Raw genomic sequence first — 21,711 nt, forward strand, 5'->3', positions numbered from 1 at the left:
TTTTCCTAAAATAATTTTTTTCTTTGTTTTTTCTTTTTGTTTTGGTACTAGGGATTGAACCTAGGGGAACTTTATCACTGAGCTATATCCCCAGTCCTTTTTTAAATTTTGAGACAGGATCTCACTAAATTGCTGGGGGTTTTGCTAAGTTGCTGAGGGTGGCCTCAAACTTGTGATCCTCCTGCCTCTGCCTCCTTACTTGCTGGGATTATAGGTCACCACTGTACCTAGCTTAAAATAAGTTTATTTCTTATTACCTTTTTGATTCAGAAGGTAGCTGAGAAAAATAGTTTTTGCAAGTTGAAGAATTCTAATATAATATTCAAAGAGTAAAGGTAATCATGGACATCAGATGGTCCTAATATGCCAAAAGAAACATTAATGTGGCAGTGTAAGGTATCAGCTCATTGCCAGACACCAGAAGCCCAACATGAATGCCTGGTGTGGGGAGTGGTAGTATACCAGTTGTTGGCTAGGTGTAATAGTGAGGAAGTTATATGCAGCCAGACTGTGGAAGAGGATGGTAACTAGCAGAGTTTGGAACTTTTATTAATTGACTCTTTTTCTTTTGAAATACTTTATTTTCTCTTTGGTATTTAAATGGTAAAATATATGACTGAAAGTTGACTGTTTTGGAGAATTTTCTATAAATCAGTTTGCTTACATTTAATCAGTCTTTGAAGTGAAGATATACAGGGAAAAGAATAAATTTTGCAAGTTGATAGTATTAATATAATTTGCAAATATTGTGGTGCTACGAATTGACTATTGCTTGGCCTACTTTACTTCCTTCCCATTGCAAGCCATCATTAGTTTTCTTTTTCATTATATCATGCAATAAAGCAATATTGTTCAGTAGAACTTTTTATGATAATGGAAATGTTCAGATTTGCACCATGCAATCTGGTAGCCGCTAGCCCCTAGTGCTCTTGAATATTCAAGCTGCAACTTGTGCAGCCAGAGAACTGAATTTTAAATTTTATTTAACTGAATTTAGATAGCCACATTGGTTAATTACTACTGTTGTAGATAGCATAGCTATAGAAAGTTGAAAGTTGACTGTATGACATTGTATTCTTAGTTCCACTCTTTTAATTTTTTCATTAGGTTTACCTCCCCAGAATATCCTTGAATCTGTCCTGTTTAATTTTTTGTCCTAAACATATATTGCTTTTATCAAAACAGTGGTAGAAGTATAGGGCAGATGAAATAAAATGTAAGTTTTGCAGCATTCATGAGAAAAAATTGAGAGCTTTCAAGATCTATATAGAAAAATAGCCAACATTTCTATTCAAATAAGTTAGGTTAAAAATACTCATGCCTTGATTTAACATTTTACCTGATTTAAGAAGTCCAGTGTGATGCTTTTACCCTTTCTTTTTGACTGCAAAATTAAGTTAACAGGTATACAGAAAAGGGATGAAACATCTTTTTTGAAATTTCTAAACACGAAGACGAAAAATCTGAGTATCACCAGTGTACATACATGTTAGAGCATGATTTTATTGTCATGATTTAATTTTGTTTTATCTCATTAATTGATCACAACCTTCATAAAACCAATAATAGCCTTTTTGTAAAAATAAAAACATTGACTATTGAGATAATTTATCCATTAATTTAAATTCCCATCACTTTGCTCATGTGTGGAAGCATGCAATTAATTGTGAATTTACATTTGTTAAAACTTGACCACTGCACTATACCTCTTTCAGAGTTGTTCAGTTTGTTTTTTAACTAAATGAAATTTTCATCAGCATGTGTTTCAAAAACAGCTTTGCTGCTTATTTCATTATATGCCTGCTGTGGTGTGAAACATCCTGGACTGAATTGCATGTTCTTATTATTATTGTAAGAAAATATATTTGGGTGGAAATTTCAAATTTTTATGAGATATAAAATGCATATGTTTTCATATGCATTAAAGTTAAAATATCACTAGAGATTAAAATATTCTGCATGTTTGTTTTATAAGTAGATTTGGGGGCCTAATGCCATTTTAGCATGGTATTAAGTCACTTCAAATAAGTATTATTGTGGGCTGATTGTTATATTTAACTATATGCTCTCATGCCAGGAGGCATCAAGAGAGTGAGCATAATCATGTGCAAAGGCAGTATTAATGTAGACATTAAATTCGATAGACTGAGTTTAACCATTCATTTTTGGTATTAGATACATTGTAGTGTATAAAAGGATGCTGTAAATTATGAAGTTTATGTTTATATTAAGTGAGTTATTTTGTGGTCAATCAAGCTTACGTACTTTAAAGAATAGGCTTTTAAATGAGAGGAAGGAATGTGGTGTGCATGCACCGATGTTTAGTGGACAACTGGATTTATGGGACCTAATTGGCGGTGAGAACTGTCATTGTTTGATTTTTTGATTTTTTAAAAAATCAGGATGATAATATTAAACAAAATATGGTGTTTTATATTATAAAATTATTTGTAATATAACCCTCATATTTATAACAGATAAGTAATTTAATGATTCTTTGTTTCAGGTTATAAGAAGATAATAAATGGTTGGTTCCTCTTAAAGTTACTAAATTCTAGGTCTATGAATGAGTTTTTTACTCTTCTATAGATTGCACTCACTTAACCTAATGATCTTGCCTACTGAATTTTTCTAGATAAAACAATACTATAGTGGGAAACCTTCTATTGTAGTGGTTCCTAAATTTTTGTGATCATATATTCCTTTGAGAATAAAATAAAATTACAGATTGTTCATATAAAATATGTATAAATAAATAGATGGGTGGAAAATTTTGTGCATGGTATCAAAGAATTTGTGGATCTGCCTGGAGATTTTCCATGGGCCTTAGCTTAAAGACCTGTGCTTTTTTGCATCCACCCATTTCCTCTCAGTCAGCCAAGACTGTGTTCATTTAAATGCCTTTGGATATAGTATATAAAAGTAACTATATAAATGTCAATTATGTAATTTCAAAAGATCCTCCTCCCTTGTAGTATTGTATTATATGTTTTATCTTTATACCTGTATTTGTTTTAATATGGGTTTTATATGGGATTTACTGTATTTTCCTTTTCTCTTTGATCTGATAGCTATTTAAAAAGTTGAGCTTGTATTTTGCATATCAAATAAAAATAGTTTTTTAGAAAAGAATGCAAATCAACTCAAATGGAACCATTTGGGGTATTATGCTTTTGGAATAGATTTGTAGATACATCTTTCTAAAACATGACTCCTCTTTTCTTCATTTTAATCATTTTGCTACTGATGTAACTAAACAAGGATTCACTAATTATACAGGCTGGAAGCGCAATTCATTGACCCCTAAGACAACTATTTTCCCTTGCCCTGGCTGTGAACATAATGTGGATCTTGGAGAACGAGGAATCAATGGTCTGTTTCGAAATTTCACTTTGGAAACTATTGTCGAGAGATACCGGCAGGCAGCTAGGGCAGCCACAGCCATTATGTGTGACCTTTGTAAACCACCACCTCAAGAATCCACCAAAAGTTGCATGGACTGTAGTGCAAGCTACTGCAATGAATGCTTCAAAATTTATCATCCTTGGGGAACTGTAAAAGCTCAGCATGAGTATGTGGGCCCCACCACTAACTTTAGACCCAAGGTAAGTTAGAATGTTATAAAATATTTAATGTTATAAATTTAATGTTATAAAATATTATTATGAGGACTCGGATTGTGGTGCAGTGGTCAAGCACTTGCCTGGCATGTGTGAGGCCTTGGGTTCGATCCTCAGCACCACATATAAATAAATGAAGTAAAAAAGCCATTGGCAACCAAAAAATATTAAAGAAAAAAAAGGTTGAGTCTGGAACTTGACAGAAAGAAAGTAACATTAAAAGGAATAGTATAAGAATCTAAGACCCAGTCCTCTTATTTGGAGTTATGTAGTATGGGGCTAAAAATCTCCCTCTTAGAAAGCCAACCTTTAGATAAACTTGGGTTTCATTCTATTAGAATCCAGTGTAATCCAATACAATAAGTGAATCTTCATACTGATAACTCTGAGTAATAGGGGAAAGATATCTCTCTGATTGGAATGTTTTAGGAAGCTTTTATGCTTTAGTGTGATAAACTCAAAATTGCCCATAAGATTTGGTTTGGAAACACATTTTTTTCTGATATTTTTAGTTAGCTTAAATTGTACTATGAATAAAGGGCAATTGCAGCTTGATATTCTCAATATTCTGAAGTTTAGAATATCTCAGGTAGAATATGCATTTCTTAAACATTCTGGATGATTTGTTTAGTAATGCTCACAAGAACCTTGTGATTTATCATATGTTCTGCTATGTAACTATATGACTGAAAAGCAGAATGGTTTTTGGATATCTTCATTTTCTGATTTATATAGATTTTAAAAAACTTTAATTTGATTTTTTTTTGGGGGGGGGGTACCTGGGATTGAACTCAGGGACACTCTACCACTGAGCCATATCCCCAGCCCTATTTTGTATTTTATTTAGAGACATGGTCTCACTGAGTTGCTTAGTGTCTTGCTTTTGCTGAGGCTGGCTTTGAACATGTGATCCTCCTGCCTCAGCTTTTTAAGCTGCTGGGATTACAGGAGTGTGCCACCACACCCAGCTATAAATGATTGTTTTAAAAAATTTCTTACAGCATAGTAACTTGTAAGAATATGAAAATATAATTTGATTCTTAAGTCTAAGGCCTTCAATTTGTGTTAAAAAAGGGAAAATCTCCAAAGTTATATGGAAACTATGAATTGTTTCTTTTTTTTTTTTAAAGAGAGAGAGAATTTTTTAATATTTATTTTTTAGTTCTCGGCGGACACAACATCTTTGTTTGTATGTGGTGCTGAGGATCGAACTTGGGCCGCACACATGCCAGGCGAGCGTACTACCACTTGAGCCACATCCCCAACCCCTGAACTGTTTCTTAAATAGTGTAGGACTGGTAGAGTAAAGCAATAACAATCTACGCTTCCACATTTTGAATGACTCTTCTCAAACTTTCTCATAATGCAATAGATTTATTAAATAGCTTTTTGTGTTCTTTATCTCATTTTAAACACTCAAGGTCATTGATTTTTAAAGATTTTTGAGTTCAACCTGGTGTTTTAGTATTTCTTTTTAAAGATTAATTAAATCAGTTAATCTATTCTATCATAAAAGAACCTATGATTATTAAATTAATTATATTTAGCTTGAGTTTTTGTGAGTTAAGGATTTCATTGTTTTGAGCATAAACTACATTTACCAATATGCTGAAAGATTGATAAGAACCAGAGAAATATAAGTAAGGTTATATTGAAAAAAAGTATTTTTTCCCTTAGTAAGTGTATAATTTAATATAGTATAATTCTAAAAGGGGGTCCCTTGTGCTATAGAATATTTGCATTTAACTTTCAAGGTTTTTTTCCTATATTTTTAGTTATAAATGGACACAATACCTTTATTTTATATGTGGTGCTGAGGATTGAACCCAGTGCCCCACACATGCTAGCTACCACTGAGCCACAACCCCAGTCCCAACTTTCAGGGTTTTTTTTAATCATTTCTTGTAGAAAGCCAAACTTTGCATTTTTACTTCATGTGTAATGACTTTTGAGAATGTAGGAATTTGAATATTCTGAAAAGCTTTGAGATATTTTCTACTGTTTTTTTCTCCTGAATCTGTATCAGTATTAGCATTTTCCATATTGTATAAGTTATCGGACCAATTTTTGTTTGCTAAAATCCAGTCTGTTGGAACCATAAACAACTTTTTAATTTCATTTACATACTAAAAATACCCCCTTGTTTGAAATGAAAACAATTATTTTACATAAAATTTCAAAAGTATCTACAATGATAAATTACAAAATAAAAATGTAGAAATGTGTAGAAAAACACAGTTGGTCAGTGTGATTGTAATTGGTTTATAAAAGCTAACAAACTGGAATATTACATCATAATGTGTTCCAAGATTCTCTTAGCAACAGACTTTTTGTAGGAGTGGTCAGGCTATAGATTCTCATAAGTTGTTCTGGTGTCTTATAGAAATATCCATCAAGATCATTAAGAATTGCCTCGTCTCTGTGGTTGGAGGGCCTTTCAAGCTTGGTTAATCTTTCTGCTAGGAGTGAAACTTTCATTTTCTTATCACCACATTTAAGAGAAAAAAAAATCTCTATATTTAAACTGAAAAATGGTAATTTCAATACAGAAGTTTTTTATTAATATTTTTGTTCACTAAGTGAATATTTACTGATTTTATAACACAAATGTTTATATTTTGGGACTTCATTAGATTACTGAAACCTAGATGCTTAGTCATATTTTATTCCTACTCAATAGATTTTAATGTGCCCAGAACATGAAACGGAGAGAATAAACATGTACTGTGAATTATGTAGGAGGCCAGTTTGTCATCTCTGTAAGTTGGGTGGTAATCATTCCAACCACCGTGTAACCACAATGAGCACTGCCTACAAAACCTTAAAGGTAGGACTTGTTTGTTGTTTTGGAACTGAATTTTGATTCTTTGTAACTTTACCTTAAGCCTTTAAGTTTTTATTTATGAAATTATGGCTTGCAAAGTGAGCTATTTTACAGAAATGAGTTAACAATGTAAAGTATTACTTAATAATCTACTGATTGAATTACTTCCTATTAACTTTATACATGAACCTTATAAAAACTTGAAAAGTTTGATTAGTAACAAAGCAAGCAGTGGTGTATCCTCCTTTTTTATTTCTTTTTTTCCATTAAGCAATATATTAAAGAGGAATTAATTCATCTATGAAACTACCACTCATTTTAATTATCACCTGTTTTGTTTAATATCATTATTATTTTTTTATGTGGTGCTGAGGATCGAACCCAGGGCCTCACAACTGTGAGGCAAGCACTCTACCACTGAGCTACAGCCTCAGCCCCTTATCGCCTGTTTTTAACACTATGTATATAATTTTTTTTGGTCTATATCTAATTGCATATATACACAGTTTTATACTTTGTGTTTTATACCTATATCACACTCAGTATTCCCTCTGTTGTCTTTGAACTTGTAGAAAACAGGTATACTTATTTTAATTCTTTTTGTCTACCAATTTTCTCACCTTTGTTATATCTAGGTTTGCTTTAATTGATTTTTCTCATTATTCTTCATATTTCCCTTTGATTACCTAGTAATTTTTATTGGCTGCCATGTATTGTAAATTTTACCTTGGTGTTGGATCTTTCTGTATTCTTAAAATAGTCCTTGCATGTGTGTGTGTGTGTGTGTGTTTGTGTATGGTGGGGGGATGCCGGGGGTGGCCTAGAACATGCTAGTCAAGTGCTTTACCACTGAGCTACATTCCCAGCCTCAAATATTCTTGAATTCTTATTGGGTATGTGATTAAGTTACTTGGAAACTTGCTGTTAAACCTTGTTAGGCAGGACAGAATGGCATTTTATTCTAAGGCTAATTTTACATGCTTATAGAGGTTACCCTTTCTGATGGCCTATAATTTTGAAGTTTTTTAAATTTAACTATTTTGTCTGGCTTGTGGGGAACAAGCACTACTCCCAGCCTTATGTGAGTTCCTGGAATTGTTCCCTCTTTGATCCTTTGGGTCATATTTTCCTTGTCCCCTGGTAATATCTTCATATACGAGTTGATAGATGCTGTGTTTTGTACATTTCTTTACAGCTATCTCTTCTTCAGTATTAAGCCTTACAGACATGGGCTTCCTGTACTTCCAGCTCCATCTACATTCATGGGAGTCCCTGGTCCCCTTTTGAGTTCTCTTCTGTACTAGGCCTTAGAAACCTCCAGAAAGTAAGCTAGGGCAATGGTGGGCTCGTCTTCATGACCATCTTTCAAGGAAAGGTTTTTCTTTGTTTTTATCCAGTGTATTGAGCGCTGTTTTATATTTTGTTAGGTTGTTTGAAGTGGTAGAGTAAATCCATTTTTTGTCACTTTGCCTCCATAGTTTTCCCGACATATTACTATCTGTAATTAAATTTAACACCTTTTTAAAGGTCTCTGTTTCTTGTTTTAACCTTACACAAGCTGTTTAAATTTTTTTCTATTACCTGGAATCAGTCTTTAATAATAGCATACACTTAAGCTATTATGTTAGAGCAAACTGTGTTTCTCCTCTGTTTTCTGGGCAGAAGTGGGTTTTCTAAACTTTTCATGCAGAGTTTGAAATTAAAGAACACAGAGGCTCATTTCAGTTTTCTCATTACAGAGAGTTGGTTGGCTTATCTTTACTTTACCCTCCGAACAGCTATATCTGCAATAGGTAATGGACATTTTACAGAAGAATGTTTCCTGAAGAATTTTTGCTAGTTTTGTTTCCCATTGATTTATTTCCTTTCATTTCTAAAGGAGGAGTTTAAGAATCTTGTTCCTGTACTACCATCTCTTCTGGTTTTGATTTTAGAGAAGTTATTAACAAAGAGGACATAGAAAAGTAAAAAATGCAAACATCCTTGCAAATAGTCCTCATTGAATCAGGAAGTAAATAATACTGCATTTGTGTTTTAGGGTATTTTATTTATACTGTTTTTGTGAAATTTGTGGTGAATAGTATTGTCTTGTTTTCTGAAATAGCTTTGGCACTTGACTAAATGTATCATTTTATACTCTTTCTTCCTACAATTTTGTTTTGAACCTTTTCAGAGGTAGAGCAAAGCCATCATCTCTAAAATTGTAGAGCTGAGAGCAGGGACCATCCTAGTTATGTATCGTTTCTACATAAAGATATTCATTGTGAGTATTGAATGACTTCCCCTTCCTCTCTTCCTTCTTTGTTTCTTGTCTCTAATGTTTCTATAGTACCTTTCATTAAGGACGTGATTCAAAGAGGAAAAGAGTGGCTCTCAAACTTTTGGGAGTGTTAGCCTCACCTGGGGCACAACTACAGAGGCCAGCTCTGTACACTTCAAGGGTCTTAGGCCTCTATGTTCTTTAATCGTGCTCAGGAGACTCAGATTTGAACCACTGTTCAGAGGAAAGCTTCTGAGAAATTGTGAGTCCTAGAGAAATTAGTCTCTGACCAGTTCCTGGAGAACTGGAATGTGGAGTTGTTAAAAATTACTTCCACTATTGGGTAAGCTTCCTGCCTTGCCATTTTACATTTTACTTTTGTTGTCAATGTCTGATTCTTTGTTTGGAGGCCTATGAATAAATGATATATAACATACTGATTCTTGGTTTAATATAGTCTGCCTAGGTCTGAGGGCATTAAAAAAGAGTAAGGCTATCTCAGAGAAAGGATGTAATTGGCTGTAGACTTTTTCTAAGCCTTAAAACTCAGTGGGTATGAATGATGGTGCTCTGAGACTGTGTTTCTGAATTTTGTCATCTATTCTTGTCTGGTCCTTACATCTTTGGAAGAATCAACATTTGTTAGCCCAATTAACTTATCTTAGTCTTCTTGTAATTTAGGCTGTCTTAGAACTTAGCCTCACTTGGATTTACATGACCAAATTCAGCTCTTTACCATTAAAGTTGAAGAAAAAAATGAGTACCGTCCACCAGTACTTAGTACTTCTGGTCCCAGCCTGGGCCCAACAGGGACAGTATTAGAAGAACTGCTATTTGACTTGCAGCTTGGTGCTGGAGAAATGCCCCCCAGCCCATGGAATAGTGATTGGTGTCCTATGCAGTAAAGGGGTTTCTAGTTCAGTTATTGATTGTATGATGTGCTTTTATGAGCTTTTGTTTCCTCATCTGTAAAATCCTGGGTTAAACATAAGAATTTATGTATTTTCTTAAATCCAATAATTTCTGGTCTTGTTCTGTCTTTAATCGCCAGAAATCTTGTTCCTTTGCTTAACAGGTCAGGTCCTCCTTCTCTCCAGTGAGCCAGTAAGGACACTCACGGTGTCTAATTCCTCTGAAATAGAGATATGGGTCCTGCAGAACTTGTCACTTTTATTTTTGCATACATTCTCTTTCCTTGTTATGTGGTCTAAGGAAAAAAAAAAAAAAAGAGGAAGATGCTGGGGTAGGAGACTCACTTCTTCAATTGCTAAAAGTGATCTGTCCCTCTTCCTTTCTTGCCTACTCTTCCCATTTCAGATCATCAGCAGTGACTGAGACACTGAATTGCTCAAATCCTGTCAGGCCAGCAGCTTGTGAGATGTTTCCTGGTTGTACTTATTGTTTTTCAGACTTCGAAAACTTTATCCAACTTTTTATGCTCTGGTGCTTTCATGGCTTTTTTTTTTTTTAAAGATATAATGCATAGTATCTTTTTTAGGCTAGACTAGAGAACACACCAAAATCTATGGTGTTATTTCTATGGAAAATGATAGACTCCTTTATAACCAATTATTCAGTAAACTTTGGGAATTGACTATTTTAAAAATAAATCTATTTTCATTATTGTGTAATTATTTAATGAATATGTAGGCTGGGTTAGGCTAGGAAGATTACTTTGAATTGTTATTTATTGCTTTTTCCATTATGGATGGGTGGGTGTGAGTAAATTATAAAATCTGATGGAAAACAAGACTGAATTTCTACCCTTCCATTTACTTAGAGACCTTAGGAGGAAGAGTTCTGGGATTGCTAATGAAACAACAAAAATGTACTATTTGTGTATTTAGAACTTTTAAAATTATTTTTAGAATTTTTGACTAAGTATCACTTTTATTTTTTCCAACTTGATTTTTTTTTTTTTGGTGGTGATACTAGGGATACTCTGCTTTTGAGCTACATGCTACATCCTAGCCCTTTTTATTTTGAGACAAGGTTCTGCTACATTGTCCAGACTGGCCTTGAACTTGTGATCCTTCTGCCTCAGCCTACTGAGCAGTTGAGATTAGAGATGTGTGCCACCATGTTTGCTTCCAACCTGATTTTAATCTTCCCCATATCATTGGGCCTCTTTGCTTAAAGGCTAGTAACTATTTACCCTGGGTTCATAAGGATTACCACCAGATGACTGATTTTTACCATCTGTTCATCAGAGAGGATGAATACTGTTTAATTTTTAAAAATTCTAATGCCTTTGGTAAGCTTGTTTTTGTACATTTATGTTATGAATATGTTTCAACAGGAAAAACTTTCAAAGGATATTGATTACCTTATTGGTAAGGAGGGTCAGGTGAAGAGTCAAATTTCTGAACTAAACTTGTTAATGAAGGAGACAGAGGTAAGTGACTGGTTTGCATATTTTTCATTTATTCATCTAGGCATTCATTTATTTGTTCATGAATTCCTGACAGTGTTATGTGAACTGGGAACACAAAGTTGTATTAGATCTCATTCCCACTTTTCTGGGGCTAGCAAAACAAATGTAATTATAATTTATAATGTTACATAATCAGTGCTATGGTAGTGAGTGAGTGATATTGGAACAGAGGAAAGAATGATTGTGGGACACATAATAAGGTATCAAAAAATGATAATAATGATAGCTTTTACAATTATCTGTATTTTAATAAACTTACAGATAGCCTTTGGAAAATGTAGTATGCTACATTGCATGGCTATATATTTTATATTGCATGGATAGGATCATTTGTTTAAAATTGCAGGTGTTCCTGAGTACATGCTCTGCATTTGTTTATGGAAAGATAGTATTTTGGTGTTTGTGGCTCCATAGTTTGTGATAGCCAGAAAGTGAAGACTGCCCAAATACCTGTTTCAGTAGTGAAGTACAAATAGCAATATGAGCAAAGGATCCATAACCACACACAACAGTATAGAGCAATCTAGCTATAATATTGAAAGGAAGATGCCGGATGCAAAGGAGTATATACTCTATGATGACATTTATAAAAAGTACCCTAATGGTGAGACCAGACCACAAGTTTAAAATTCAGGGTAGTCATCAATGATAGGGAAGAATTAATGTGTGTGGAGGTTTCAAGGATAACTTCTAGGATGCCAGTGATGTTCTTTAATATGGATGTGATGTTAGTTGCATGGTGGTGTTTGTAAAGATTCATCTATCTTCATACTTTTATTTAAATCTGTTTTTATATTAGGTTTCGTTAATAAATACGAAAAAGTTATAGTGAATTTAAAATATAGTTGAAGAAGGTAGGACTGGATTATTTTAAAATTCCGAATATTCTTCAATGGCTTTGATGTATACCTGTTTCTCTTCTCTATTTTAAACAAAGCTCAGAACCACTACTCCTGATCACTTTAAAAGTTATAATTGCTGGGTGTGGTGGTGCACACCTGTAATCCCAGTGGCTCAGGAGGCTGAGACAGGAGATCTCAAGTTCAAAGCCAGCCTCAGCAAAAGTGAGGCACTAAGCAACTCAGTGAGACCCTACTCTAAATGAAAAAGAAAATAGTGATGGGGATGTAGCTCAGTGGTCAAGTACCCTGAGTTCAATCCTGGATGCAAAAACAAAACAAAACAAAACAAGTTATAATTAAAAATACCCTGCTAGTATGGGACTGTCATTTCTCAGAAATTTGTTTTTTTTTTCCTTTGGTCATTTTGCCTTGTAGATTCTTTCAGTCATGCTGCCCTTCTTGTCAAAGTAAAGGGAAACCCAGTATTTGTTTTGGGGTTTATAGTAGATAGAAAATCGAGGAACTTAAGCATCAGGTGTTCATGTTGTACTGATTTCTTAAGATCCTGGGGAAATGGGTGAATGTTTTTCTATTTTTGGCTTATCAGTAAGAATCTTCTGCAATAGAGAATTTGTCTCTGTTCTTGACTTTTACTCAGTGATCATGTTGGCACTGTCTTTGTATCTACAATTTTACTTGGCTGGAAAAAAGTCTTAATCTTTGTATAATTGTATTTCTGAGTTTAATGTTGTGATATATCATGGAAATTCTATCAAACTGTCACTGTTTTCTGCCCCTTCACTTTTTTAGTAAGTGTAATTTCTGGGGTTAAGGAAACAGAGGAAATCTGGAACAAATTCTGTTCTATTATAATTGTTGGCCAGAAGCCACTTGAAAGCACACAGTGCACCATTACCATAGATCACTAGCTTTTAAGAATGTTCTGATAGACTTCTTTTGGTTGGTTCTGCTGTTCACTTTCAAAATTCTGTTGAGCTTTTGAATTCACAAATGTTTAATAAATACTACAGATGGGATCATTTTATGACAAAGTAAATAAAACTATGTATACAATGATAAGAATGTTTAGAGTGTGTTACGTTGTAGTATGCATTTTATGTAAATAATTAGCCTTTTGTAATCTTCACAAAAAACAAAAAAAAAATTTATTTTGAGGGGCAGGGGAGAGGCTCTGGTCATTGATCCCAGGGTCTTGTACATGGTAGGCACATGCTTTATCACTGAGCTGTAACCCCAGCCAGGCTCACAGTTTTCAAAAGAGAAAAACTCATGCATAGAGAAGTTAAATAATTTATATAAGGTCGCATAACTGTCAGGATTTAAATTATTTTTAAATTAATTTGAAGAGGAGACTTACGTTTTAGTTTTGTGGCTATGATTTAACTTTAAGAAAATTAGAGTAGCATAGAAAGGGTTAAAAAAATCTCTGAGTGAATTCAAAACTCTAGAAGTGTTTTCTTACATATTAACATATTTAGTTAAATGAGTTCATTTCTGCTTCAGATTTCTTCCTTTATATGTAACTGAAAATTATGTATTATTTAATCAAATAAATTGTCTATTGCTGGACTTCGGAAGGAAAAAGCCTAATGAAGTACAATATTATAAAATTACAAAGTAAGTGTAAACAAAATTTGTCAGTTGTTCTTTGCTAAGTATATTTGATGCCAAACTATTGTTTTGAAAATTTCAGAAATTTTTTTCTTTGTAATATCTGGATTTGTTCTGTTGAATTTTGATAATTTCATCATCAGATAAATATGATTATGTAGGACTTTGTGAGAAGACACTTGGGTTTTGCTGATGAAGTAATGGTGTAAGTAATGCTTGTTTGTTTTATAATAGTGCAATGGAGAGAGGGCTAAAGAAGAAGCAATTACACATTTTGAAAAGCTGTTTGAAATTCTAGAAGAGAGGAAATCATCTGTTCTGAGAGCAATTGATGCATCTAAGAAACTAAGATTGGACAAATTTCAGACTCAAGTGGAAGAATATCAAGGACTTCTAGAGAACAATGGGCTTGTGGGCTATGCTCAGGAAGTGCTTAAGGAGACCGATCAGTCTTGCTTTGTACAGACAGCGAAGCAGCTCCACCTAAGGTATTTTCTTTTTCTGGTACTTTAGAATCTCTTTAGTAATGTCACTCAGTGCCACTGTGTATTTCCACTTTAGCTCCAGAGTGATTCAAATGCTCTGTTAATGTGAAGTAATGCCTTTCTTCATTCTTAGCATGAGTGTTGAGTGAAGTGTAAGTTTTCTTTTGTTCATCACATTGCAGATATTTAGTCTGATTTGCCTTTTTAAAGAATCATATTTATATAAGATGTATCTGTCTGCAGAATACATAAAGCTACAGAATCTTTGAAGAGCTTTAGACCCGCAGCTCAGACATCTTTTGAAGACTATGTTGTTAACACATCTAAACAAACAGAACTTCTTGGAGAATTGTCATTTTTCTCTAGTGGTAAGTCTTAGCAAAGGCAAAACGTAATTTTAGTCTGAATTTACACTGTAAAGAAAAACACAGTTCTTGCCAGTGTATGCCTCTAATCTCAGTCACTTGGAGGGCTGAGACAGGAGGATTGCAAGTTGAAGACCAGCCTGTGCAACTCAGAAAGACCTTTTATCAAGATGAAATTTAAAAAGGGCAGGGTGTAGTTCAATGGTAGAGTGCTTGCCTATCGTGTACAAGTCCTGGGTTCAGTCCTCAGTACTACAAAAACAACAAAACCCCCCACAATTTTCTTTATTTTGACATTTAAAAAGCAGCATCTCAGTTGCCCAGGATTATTACATCCTGAAGTTATATCCCATTTATGTTTTTATGCATAAAAATATATTCTATTAGCTAATATATTTTTATTTTTTAAAATTTTTTTTAAGGAGGAAAGGTTTATTTATTTATTTATTTACTTATATTGGTTGTGAACTCCCAATTTTACCCCAAATGCAGATTGCAGAATCACATCGTTTACACATCTACATTTTTACATAATGCCCTATTAGTAATTGTTGTATTCTGCTTCCGCTAATATATTTTTAAATATTACATAAATGACATTATGTTAAGTATCCCATTTTTAAATTGCTTTTTTAAAAATTAAGTTTAATGTATTAACACATGGAATTTCTTTTTCAAAGTTGTATATGTTTATAATATTTAATAAGTAAATAAATCATTTCCCTATTGAGAGACTATTTGTTTCTACTTTTACTCTATTATAAGTGATGCTGCGTTGAAGGTCAATGTGTCAGGCTTTTTTGGTACACATATGTGAGTTTCTCAAGGGCAGAAACCTAGAAATGGAATCTGGCATTTAGGTATTTATATTGCTGTGTTGTTTTGCCGGGTCTGCCATAACAAAGGGCCACAGATTGAGTGGCTTAAACAGCAGCACTTGGCTAAAAGTCTAAGTCCAAGGTGTTGGTAGGGTTGGTTTCTCCTTGGCTTATGGATGGTCATCTTCTCTCTGTGTCTTCACTTGGTCCTCCCTCTGTACAGGTCTGGGTCCTAATTTTTCCTTTTAAGGGACACCAGGGCCTAGTATAATGACCACATTTTAATTTAATTTCCTTTTTAAAGACCTAATCTCCGAATGCAAAAAAATTTTTAAAGACACAATCTCTGAATGCAATCACATTCTAAGACCTGTACTCCATTCTGAGGGTTAGGACTTTTAGCCTTTGAATTTGGCAGGAACACAGTTTAACCCATATTACTTCCTTAGTTTTTGTTTTGCTACCTTCTCAGGAAGATCTTCTTTTTTTTTTCTTCCCACATCTTGTTTCTTTCCTGTCCCTCAGCTTCTAGTGATGGTGAATGATCACAGTCCTTAAAAAGTTTTAGTCTATTTGCTATGCAGGTATAGATTTGTGGATTTGTACATTCAAAGGAAATTTGATTGTTAGAAGTTAAAAACACTTCAGGATTACTGTGATCTCCTTTCTTTTTGAAGGCTATACTGAATCTGATATTATTTATTATGAGTATCTTATTTTTCCAAATCGATATTTATTATTTCAAATGCTGATTCTACTTCATCCACTGTACTCCCTGCTTCCAAACTCTATACCTAAATTGTTTTTATGAGTTCAAGATCTTTCCTTTCCTATGGATCCAAAAACTAAAAGGATGAGGTTGCATGTGGATAATCTTGGATTATCCCCATTGTGTAACAAAGGTCCACTTAAAGGATGGGTGAGAATGAATAGTAATCACCCAGCTTCCTGTTAATGCATGTTTCCTTAATATTTCCCTATGTACACATTTGTTTTTTACAAGCTATGCTTCTAGAAAAGAAATGAAAGGCTATGGATATTTATGCTATTCTGTAACTTGTTTCTTTTTTAAACTTGGAATGTATTTTAGATAATTATTCCATATCTAATTGTGGCTGTATAATGTTCAGGTGTATAAATGCACCTTTCACAGACATATTTATATGCTGCTTATATGTAGCTGGGGGATAAAGAGAAGAAACTCTGTTTTTCATTTCATATCCTCCTCTTGTTAACAAGTTGTGTGTATGTGTGTATATATAGTGTATATATGAGCATGCATGTGTAACTTTTATTGCATATTCTTTTATCTTCCAAGTTTATAAATTTAGTCTTAGAATTATACTTATACACAAATATTTAACTGTAATATTTTAATCATTGCATTTTTAGTGAAATATTAGAAACCTGTTTCCTGAAGTAAATGTTAATATACCTATTCAATGAAATATTTTAGAGCAAAAGTATGGATAAAAAGCTATACAAAATTGTGATTATCTTTGAATTTCCTAAATTTTTTGTTTGTTTTCATTATTTTCTAGTTTTCTTGGTATGTATCATATTTGTACTAAGAAAAATTAAATTGCTTTGCAGTTCTACAGAAGAGAATATGAAAGGAAATTACATAATGTCCACTGAGAATTTGTTTGAAATAGTGAGCACTTAGATTTCAAAATATTAGAATAATTGTTCATGGGAGGATGTATTGAAAAATGTCAAGTCCAGAGCTGTTATTTAGTACAGGGAAGGCATATAGTTAAAATATTTAGTTTATCAGAATTAATAATGATAATAAATGACTGAATCAGTAATTCAGTTTTAATTCTTGTCTTTTAAATTTTTCTCATTTTAGTTATAAATACACATACCTTCTTTATATATATATATATATATTTTTTTTTTTCTTACACATAGTATTAAAAATTTAGAAAATTCTTAGACAAGCTGGGGCTGGTGGCACACACCTGTAATTCCAGCTATTTGGGAAACAGGCAAGATGATCAGAAGATTTTAGACCAGCCTGGAAAAATTCTTGAGACCCTTTCTCAAAAATTAAAAATAAAAACGTCTGGAGATGCCACTCAGTGACGGTAGAGAGCTTGCAAGGTCCTGGGTTCAGCCCTCCAGTAGCACAGGAAAAAAAAAATGCTTGGATGGTACAGAAGTCCTTATCCAGTGCAACACTTTTACTGGGGAAAAATACAAGTTTGGAAATATCAGTATTTTAACATTGTTTTCTATTTCATAATTCTTTCAGGCATAGATGTGCCTGAAATCAATGAAGACCAGAGCAAAGTTTATAACAATGCCTTGATAAATTGGCACCATCCAGAAAAGGACAAAGCTGACAGCTATGTTCTTGAGTATCGGAAGATTAATAAAGATGAAGAAATGATGCCGTGGAATGAGATAGAAGTGTGTGGCACAAGTAAAGTTGTCTCTGATCTTGAGGAAAACTGTCACTATGCTTTCAGAGTGAGAGCTTACAAGGGTTCCATCTGTAGTCCCTGTAGCAGAGAACTGATTCTTCATACTCCTCCAGCTCCAGGTATTGGGAATACTGAGAATTTTAAAAGGGTAGACTTGGATGAGACCTTGATTGTATCTACTAGTCAGTGTCTCTACCTAGATAGACCTACATTGAAACCACCTTTTGCTTTTAAAAGACTATAGATAAGCTGGGCCTCGTCATGCACACCTTTAATCCCAATGGCTTGGAAGGCTGAAGCAAGAGGATTGTTGAATTCACAATTTAGTGAGACCCTAAGCAACTCTCTAAATAAAATATTTAAAAGGGGCTGGGGATGTGGCTCAGTAGTTAAGAGATCCTGGGCTCAATCTCCAGTACCAAACCAAAAAAAAAAAAAAAAAAAAAAAAAAGGGACTCCAGACAAGTAGATTCTATACCCAGCTAGGATTTAGAAATGAACTGAGTAGTTGAATTTCACTTTTTCACCTTGTTAGGCTGAGAACAGGATTAGATTTTGACTGATGTCAGTCAGAGAAAAACATGAAAGGAAGACATTTGAGTTAGCAGGGCTAAATTGAGGTTAAAATAGCATCAATGCTACTTTAAAATCTTAAAATAGTCTAATTCTATTTTTGAGTCAGTTTATGAAAAGCTTTACCATGTAGGATCTAGGTACATATTTTTCAAATTTATTGGTATAGTATCCTGAAACTGAATTTCAGTTTAATCTAATTCAGAATTGCCTAGGTTTTCTAACTCAGTGTGATTCTCAGCACATAGGGATGGGAGGCATATATTAGAACCACATGGATAGCTTTGTCCCCATACTCAAAGCTCCTTGTCTCCAGCTACTGTTCCTCACTACTCCAAGTTAAAATCCACTGATAACTACTTATAGAGTAAAGATTTTCATGAATTAAAATGATTTACAGGCTAGTTGATGTTCATAAAGTGTGTCCATGGATGAGAGATTTTACTACTGAAGTTGCACTGAGTTTGGCTAGCAGGAAAACATTTTGCCCTGTAAGTCTCTGCCTTAGAAATTCTTCACTTGGTTTTTAGAATTCATTGCCCCTTGCCCATATTTGGTGGCTTATGTACTTATATTTTTTGCACTCAGTCCTTCCTTTTTTTTTTACCAAAATAGAGAGGATAGCAGTGCAATATACATGCATCTTGTGACTTTTAGAATACATATACATAGGATTGGCTTAATTTTTTTCCATTAATTTTAATAAAATCTGATAGTTTTAGTCTGAATTTGCAAGTATTAAGTAAATATTTTAGGATTATGCTATTTCTAGTGTTTTAACCAAAACTAGAAGAAAAAGAATCTTGGACATAGTTGCGTATTCAGTGTTGTAGTTGGGTGGGGGAGGAGGAAAGGAATTGGTAAGGGTCATTGTCTTTTCCTCCAAGAAGAAGCCACATGAATAAGGTAACCCTTTAAATTTATTGTGCAAACCTGGGGGCTTTGTAGATAGGAAGCAGGAATAATTATGCTAGGACACTAGGCATTACCAGAAAGACTGGTTTGCCTGTATTTGGGGAATGATTTCAGCTTGCTGGCAGTCATTTTTAAAAATTGTGGTATAATAGAAAATTTACCATTTCAGTCATCTTTCTAAATGTACAGTTCATACAGAGTACATTCACAACATTGTGCAACTATCACACCTCATATCATCCCAAACTGAAAGTCTGTACTCACTGAATGATAACACCCTGTTGCCCCTCCTCCTGGAGTTAGTAATCTCTTACTGTCCATCTTTGAATTTGACTGTTTTCAGTACATCATATAAGTGGAACTGCGCAATATTTGTCCGTTCACATCTGGGTTATTTCTAGTTTCATTCATGTTATTGCAGGTATCAGAATTTCCTTCCTTTTTAAGGCTTGATAATATTCTGTAGTATATGTCCACCGCATTTTTCCTCCATCCATTGTTTGATGGACATTTGTGTTGTTTCTACATTGGTTATCATCCAGTATTATGCTTAATAGATTTAAGTTGATAAGAGATTATGAGAGTTATATTTTCACCATTCTGTAGGTCAGAAAATTAAATTTTAGGTCAAATGCAGCTAAATGTTTGAGCAGGGTTGCAAACCTAGGTCTCTCTGAACCCAAAGTTTTTTCTTTTTTCTTTTTTTTTTTTTTAATAGAAACTACATTTCTTATGTTTGCCATATTGATTCAGTAAGGAAAAGGCCTTATTAAAATAGCAAAAAATTTCCAAATTTTAAAATTTGGAATAGATATTTAAGAAAATGAGTAGATTTTTAAAAATTAGAGCTTTATAGCTATTACATAGTAGTTGCGATCATCCTGACAAACTCATACATGCATGGATATCAGTTTCAGTTCACAGTCCTCCCCGTTTTCTTTCCTGCTTTTCCTTCCCATCCTCCCTCCCCTCTCCCATTCTTCTTCCTCTTTCTAGTAGATTCCTTTTGTTCATCTATTAATTTACATTTGATTAGTTCTTTATGTTATCCTATCCTTCTCTTCCCTTTATTTTACTGCAACTTTCACATATGAGAGAAACATTAAACCTTTGAGTTTCTAACGTTGGCTTATTTCACTTATCCATCCATTTATCAACAAATGTCATAATTTCATTCTTTTTTTATAGCCAAGTAGACTCCATTGTATTATATGTACCAATTTCTTAATCCATTCATCTATTGACTGGGTTGATTCCATAACTTAGCTATTGTGAATTGTGTTGCTATAAACATTGGGTTGGCTGTATTGTAGTTAGCCAATTTTCGATCTTTGGGGAAAATACCAAGGAATGGGATAGCTGGGTCATGTGGTGATTCCATCTCCAGTTTTTTGAGGAACCTCCATACTGCTTTCCAGAGTGGTGGTACTTAGTCTGCAGTCCCACAGACAATGTACAAGTGTGCCTTGCCAGCATTTATTATTTTTGTATTCTTGATCATTGTCATTCTGACTGGACTGAGACGAAATCTTAGTGTAGTTTTGACTTGCATTTCCCTGATTGCTAGAAATTGTTGAACATTTTTCCATATATTTGTTGGCTATTTGTACTTATTCTTTTGAGAAGTTTCTATTTAGTTGTTTTGCCCATTTGTTGATTGGGTTATTTTTATTTTTTTCATTTTTTTTTGGTGTTAAAACTTTTTGAGTTCTTTAATAGTCTGGATATTAATCTCCAGTTGAAGGAGCAGCTGGCGAAGGAGCTCTCCTCATGCTCTTAATCATTTCCTTTGCTGTGCAGAAGATTTTTAGTTTGACATCCTACTTAATCGAATTATTGGTTTTATTTCTTGTGCTTTAGGGATCTTGTTAAGGAAGTTGGTGCCAACACCTGTATGATGGAGTGTTGACCTACGTTTTCTTGCAGCAGTTGTAAAGTTTTTTTGTGTAATTTGATCCATTCCAATTTGAGTTTTGTACAGGGTAGAGAGATGGGTCTAGTTTCATTTTTTTATACATAGATATACAGTTTTCCCAGCATCATTTGTTAAAAGGCTGTCTTTTCTCCAGATATATTTTTGGCATCTTTGCCAAATATCATATAGCTGTAGGTTTGTGATTTGTCTTTGTGTCTTTATTCTGTTCCACTGGTCTTTGTGTCTATTTTGATGACAATACCATACTGTTTTTGTTACTACAGCTCTGTAGAACAATTTCAGATCGGGTATTGTGATGCCTCCTCCTTCACCTTTCTTACTTAGTTTTGCTTTGCTTATTCTAGATTTCTTATTCTTCCAAATGAATTTAAGAATTGTTTTTTTTTCTAATTCTGTGAAGAATGTCATTGGTATTTTGATGGGGATTGCATTGAATCTGTATATTGCTTTTGGTAGTATGGCCATTTTGACAATGTTGATTCTGCCTTTTAAGAACATGGATGTCTTTCCATCTTCTAAGTCTTCTTCTATTTCTTTCTTCAGTGGTCTATTTTTTTTTTTTAGGTTATTGTGAATGG

The 21,711-nt window shown here is 33.7% G+C and overlaps 1 protein-coding gene across 2 annotated transcripts in view; it reads left to right on the plus strand.

Annotated features, from left to right (window-relative positions):
• The window catches only part of Trim36 (tripartite motif containing 36), a 43,636-nt gene that overhangs the window by 16,373 nt on the left and 5,552 nt on the right, over window positions 1–21,711 (plus strand). For both annotated transcript variants that reach the window (XM_077796921.1, XM_077796927.1), the window contains exons 3-8: window positions 3,280–3,605; window positions 6,301–6,447; window positions 11,004–11,099; window positions 13,847–14,100; window positions 14,341–14,465; window positions 17,538–17,828. In XM_077796921.1, the coding sequence (XP_077653047.1) occupies window positions 3,280–3,605; window positions 6,301–6,447; window positions 11,004–11,099; window positions 13,847–14,100; window positions 14,341–14,465; window positions 17,538–17,828 (1,239 nt within the window). The remainder of the gene's footprint in view (window positions 1–3,279; window positions 3,606–6,300; window positions 6,448–11,003; window positions 11,100–13,846; window positions 14,101–14,340; window positions 14,466–17,537; window positions 17,829–21,711) is intronic.

This window comes from Urocitellus parryii, chromosome 1 (assembly GCF_045843805.1).
Source record: "Urocitellus parryii isolate mUroPar1 chromosome 1, mUroPar1.hap1, whole genome shotgun sequence".
In the NCBI taxonomy this organism is placed as follows: Eukaryota; Metazoa; Chordata; class Mammalia; order Rodentia; family Sciuridae; genus Urocitellus; species Urocitellus parryii.